At 32.3% G+C, this 5,759-nt stretch overlaps 1 protein-coding gene across 1 annotated transcript in view; it reads right to left on the reverse strand.

Moving 5' to 3' along the window:
• Window positions 1-980: 980 nt before the first annotated feature.
• The window catches only part of LOC21404325 (ferric reduction oxidase 2), a 6,142-nt gene continuing 1,363 nt past the window's right edge, over window positions 981-5,759 (reverse strand). The window contains exons 5-8 of the mRNA XM_010114647.1: window positions 2,977-3,304; window positions 2,268-2,514; window positions 1,245-1,957; window positions 981-1,120 (exon numbers count right to left, since the gene is read on the reverse strand). Of these exons, the coding sequence (XP_010112949.1) occupies window positions 981-1,120; window positions 1,245-1,957; window positions 2,268-2,514; window positions 2,977-3,304 (1,428 nt within the window). The remainder of the gene's footprint in view (window positions 1,121-1,244; window positions 1,958-2,267; window positions 2,515-2,976; window positions 3,305-5,759) is intronic.

Genomic DNA, 5,759 nt, shown 5'->3' on the forward strand with positions numbered 1-5,759 from the left:
AAAATGATGACGAGGATGAGAACGAGATGTGGCCAATGATCTCCCATTTTATTCAGCAAGAAAAAAAAAGCTAATATTGAACTTTTTACCTATGGAAAGCCGTAATTTTTTATTTTTTATTTTTTTTTATATGCACAAGATTTAAATTTGTCCACATTCTTCATATATTTAAAATGTTGGGAAAAATAACATTTTTTGTATTTTGAGAATTATATGTTAGGGTGTGAAAAAAGAAAATACCAGTAAACACAACTCTAAACTGTGAGATTACACCATAAGCATATCAACTTAAGTATAAAAATTTAATGAAACCTAATGGAAATATGATGATCAAAATCTTACTGGTAGAATACTCTACCACAAAATTCTCAATTTTCTTTTAATACCTTGATTAAATCTAAAAAATAAAAAGATGGATGGTGGTTGTACTAGAAAGAAAACTGCCGCAAGAGATCCGAGTTACATTAGTGAATCAAGATTAAGATTTTATTGATTTTGAATTGTAAAATGTCTCGTGCTTAGTAATTTGGAAAATTACAAGATTGTAACCAGAGAATGCATACTCCACTCGAAGGAGAACTACCATCATGGTTTACATCTTAAGAGCTGAAAACCCTTTTCAAAGAGACCAATTTGTCCAGTGCCACGTATTAGAATATATTATGACATATTCAATCAAATGAAATACAACTTTTTATTAGTTTTGCGTAGCAGTTCTCTTTAGTAAATTAGCTTGTAACTAATTACTAATAAAAAGTAAACATTAGTATTTTCCGCACTTAAACGAGTCATTTATGATATCTTATTCGAGCAACCCAATTACATTTATAGTCAAGGGAGGAAACAAAAGGGAAAAAAAAAAAGAAAAAAAAAAAGGGAAATATCAAATATGCATTAAAACCACAAGCTTCACTTAGCAGCTGAAACGCTTTTTCTTTTTTTTTTTTTCTTTTGACTGATTCATACAAGTAAAACACAAATCACCAGCTGAAGCTAATAGACTCAAAATGCAGATTTTCAGCCAATCCTGACGAGCAAATGTTGGCAACTTCATGCCTCAGCTTCTTTGGTCCGCAAGCAAGAATTCCGATGCTCGTTCCTTTGCACTCAAACAAAATTCCTGTCCAAAAAAAAAAAAGAAAATATATGTATATATATAGATACAATCCCAATATTCATAATCTATTGCGTCTTAAAAAAGTTCCTCAAAATGCACAATTGTTTACTTTTAAGTATTTACTTACTCTTAAGATCAGGTCTTTCACCATAGTGCACATTAGTGGCTTGGCCAAGAGATTGCTGAGGAAGGCTCTCCAACTCTCTCTCGGCATTGTAAAACAGCGACTCCGGTGACCCCATCGGCGACGATCTGTCCAAGTTCTGAATCTGCTTTGCCTCCATGGCATTCTGTCTCTTATTCCAAAACACTGCCAAACTAGCACTAACAGCTATGGAGAAGCAAATGGCCAACATGTTGAGCACACCCCTCAAAGAGTAAGAGAAAACTTTATTGGAATTGTGGTCAATTGGGTAAATGTAGTAGCGAGTAATGACCCCAATTAAGATGAGAAAGATGATAAATGATGACACTATTATGCCTCCAAGCCAAAGCCAGCCATTTGGACCCAGAGTGGCTGAAATGGGTGAATCGGTTACGTGGGGTTTGAACCATTTGGTGAGGATTAGGGGCTTGGAGTTATGATCTGATTTGGGCTGCTTCTCTCTCGTTATGTAAGTCTCAATTTGTAGGTCGAGATTGGTAAGGTCAGATGGGGTTCGGGTAAGTGGAAGAATAAGGTCTAGCATCGAGAGGTCTGTCGAGTTCTTGAATGCGGCGATCAGAAGTACTCGCGGGGTTTTGCATTTCAGGGTTGTGGTTGTGAAGATGAGCTCTCGGATTATGGAGATGAAAGGGGTTATTCCACTTCCTCCGCTCACCATCACAAGAGTGTCATGCCTGCGAAAAGTTCAAAAGTGGCCACGAGTTAATCACATACTGTAACATATATCATAGAATTTTAAATTTTAAGACTTTAGCTATATTTATCTATACAAGAAATGTATAAAGCCATTAATAATTACCCTTTTCATTCTGTCCATTCACATATTGTCATTTGACACAATGTTAGCAATGAGTGATCGAAAGCACACGTAAGATTTATTATGGCTTATTCGCAATGTGCGAGGTATTTACACTTTCAGTTCTTAGTGGTTTTTACTATGATTAAGAAGAAGATTATAAGAGAATTACATATAGGGTTCGTTACCTTAGAAAATTAGTTGAAACAGGTCCGTAAGGTCCTTCAACAGCGACTTCAAGCCGATCTACGTTGGAAGCCGACGACGAAAGCAGTAAGTAAAGCTTCTTAGCCCAACTTCCTTCACTCTTAATGACAACGCTGAGCTTCTCCGGTTCCAAATTGCTGTTAGAAGTAATGGTAAAAGGATGCCATTGAAGCTTGGAGATACTTGGCACATTTATGAAAATAGTGCTCGTTGGATGGTATTTCAAGCCTAAAAAGGGAAAAAAAAAAAAAAAAAAAAGGTTATTGATGTAGGGAGATTCGAGTAATAGTAGTCATTTTTTATATTTTATTATCCTTTGTTATAGGTTTTTATTATAGCTTAGTTTTGTTACTAGCTTATCGTTTATTTTAGTTTGTATTTTATGATTGTTTTGTGAGTGGACTATAAATAGCCACTTAGTTATTGTATTAAGAGACTTTGAATATTTTGATAATTGAATTAAAGTTGAATTTTCTCTCCAATTTAAGAAGTTTCCCCGGTTTTTTTTTAAGTAGATTTGGGATTGCATGTTCCGTTTCCCATCCAAATTAGGCCGATAAAATCTCGTTTTATTCATTCTATTGCATCAGTTATCAACAATGATTTAATTATAATTACAATTTTTCCAAAAGGAAAAAAAAAATTTAAAATGACACAAAAGGTGTTAGTTAAGTTGATAAAATAATTTACCTGGGTTTTTGGAGAAATTGAGTTCCACAGATTCACAGGATAAAACGCGACTAGAAATTAGGCGAACACTTTTCTGAGATTGTAAGAATCTCAAGTAACGATCAACTAAGAAGAGATAGAAGCCAGGGAGCATCATGCAAGAGTAAGAAATGCCAACATGGAGGACAAAGAATATGACAAAGATGATGTAAAGATAATGAGTGTAAAAGAAGAGCTCAAAGAATTTTCGCCTTATACGAGGTATGGTTGTTGCCCACATGGCCAGTCCAGCGAGCAAAGCTATTTCTCCTGCGACATTTGATATCCCAACTTTGTCCCACTTAAGCATCTGCAACATTGGAAGAAGACATATATTTGAATAATCTGATTCTTTTAACTTCACTTTGGAGATTGAGATATGAATATAAAATAAGGTTAATTTCTTTGGGAAGTGGAGATTATCTTTAATCTTTAATATTTAATGAAACTAAAAAGCTAAACCATAATACAGAGTCTCTAGTACGGCCGAGCTCATATATAGCACTAAACATTATCTTGTCAGGGAGAAAGGATTAAATAATATTTGTCTGAAAATATTTATGGTAAGTAACCTATTTTAAAATATTTATCGTGAATAACATATTTGTGGAATGATTCATTTTCGAAGTATATTTAAGGTATAAATTTGCTTCATAAATAAATCAGCTTACTGTAAATACCAAATATGTTATTTATTAATATTTTAAAACATGTTATTTTTTGAAAATATTTTTAAAAATCTCTGCTATGATTTTGCATTTTGTTCTTCAAGAGAAATATGAGCTCGCACCTAAAATTTTGTGACACCACTAATTATGAAACATTTTTATTCAAAAGCCCTGTTTTTTTATACATGAAAAACCTTTTTTAAACCAAACATTAATATTGCTATATGGTTGAAAGTGAAAAGAGACAAATCCATTTATACTTGATTAATACCCTCTAATTAAAGAATTATATTAGTCAAAAGAATATTAATTAAGAATAAAGAATAAGAATCTTAAAAGTAATTTTCTCTAATTTTTTATAAAATAATTTTGGAGGGATGGTCAAGATAGCAAAAGTTGGAATTTCAAAACTTATCAAAGTAGATATATTTATGTCTACCAGTTTTCTATTTCAATAAAATTCTAGTTCAGCGTTATATTTGATTCACAAAATGTGACCTTTGATAGTTAATCTAATATTGACTTTCATAGGTTCCAATCCTCTCATGAAGCCGGAGACTAGCTAGCTAAATAGTGCGGAACAGAAAAAGAACTCTCACATGGGCCGTAATGGGATAACAAGTGAGCCTAGAGGTTACAAGGTTCAGTCCACTTCCAAGGACATGGGGGAAACTATAAGTCAACGACTGCACTCATCCGCTACCGTACACGTGTCCTCCCACTAAGACAAAGGACCCCACCAATGAGATTCTCCTCCCATTAGTTAATCTAGGAGATGATCCTGACCGTACAATTTTTTGACGTGGTTCTAACGACCACTTTTGATGATCCTAACAGTCTAAAGTCAAATCATGATACGAATTTTTTTTTTTTTTTTTTTCTAGAAATCCTGATGCAAAAGTTTTTGCTTGAATTTTCAGGAGAACCGAAGAATTTGACTTGTGGGTCCTACCCTCACTTTTATTGAGGACCACCACTACGACATAAAAATTGGACATTGGATATCAACCAGAAAGTTGTGTATACATTGTATGTGTCTACGACAATATATTATATCTTTCTTTATCAGATATTATCAGGATGTGTTTGGAGTTATTTTCGTTTTTATTTTTTACGTTTTTTGAGAAAGAAAAAATAAAAACGAGAGAAAAACGGTGTTTGGCACAATTAAAGACAAAAAACAGAAATGAAAATAATTTTTTAGTTTAGTGTAAAATGTGGGAGAAATGAAAAATGACTTTTAGTCGTTTTTCATTTTTTGTTTCCGTTTTCTCCACTTTCGAGTAGAGAGAGAGAGACATTAATGGATTTTTTTATACTAAAAACAATTTCTTAAAAAAACTACCAAACGCATTTTTAAAACTGATTTATATTTGAGATTGAAAACGTTTTCATTTCTATTTTCATACAAAAAATAAAATCATTTTGAAACGAGTTTTAAACGCACTCTTAACGTGGAAATATAACAATGATGTAAAATTACATTACAAAACGAGTCCCTTATTCTCGTATAACATAATTATCATACAGTAATACGAGCAATCTGTATTCTCTTAATATTTCCATTTATGTATGCATGTTTATCTTATGCCCATATAGGCACATGTATTTGATTGTTAAGTTTATATAAAAAAAGAATAATAATAAAAAAGAACATAATATGCTTGATCAATGATAACTTATGTCCATTTAGGAATAACTAATACGTTTCTTACAGGAAACTAACAAGTCGTCATATTTAAGTTTATATTAATTATTGTAGCTATATAAATTACATGGTTTTGGTTATAAAATTCTTACAAGTTATGGTTTTGGAAGGATGGGCACAAATTAATCAAAATATATGTATGTGTGTGCCTATATATATGTATATATATATAACATTTCATACACATGTACGCTACGTTTTGTTATGTCATATATATATATATATATATATTTATATATATATATATATTCTTTTTTGAGAAGCAAATGAATAGGCAAGCATTAGCCAAAAATGCAACTGCTTTGTTCACTGTAACAGTTTTTCAAGATAAGCCTTTTTCGTGGGGCGAATAACGAGTGAAGGAGGTCTTTTTTGCTAGAAGAATGACA

This window comes from Morus notabilis, unplaced genomic scaffold, assembly GCF_000414095.1.
Source record: "Morus notabilis unplaced genomic scaffold, ASM41409v2 Scaffold248, whole genome shotgun sequence".
Taxonomy (NCBI): domain Eukaryota; kingdom Viridiplantae; phylum Streptophyta; class Magnoliopsida; order Rosales; family Moraceae; genus Morus; species Morus notabilis.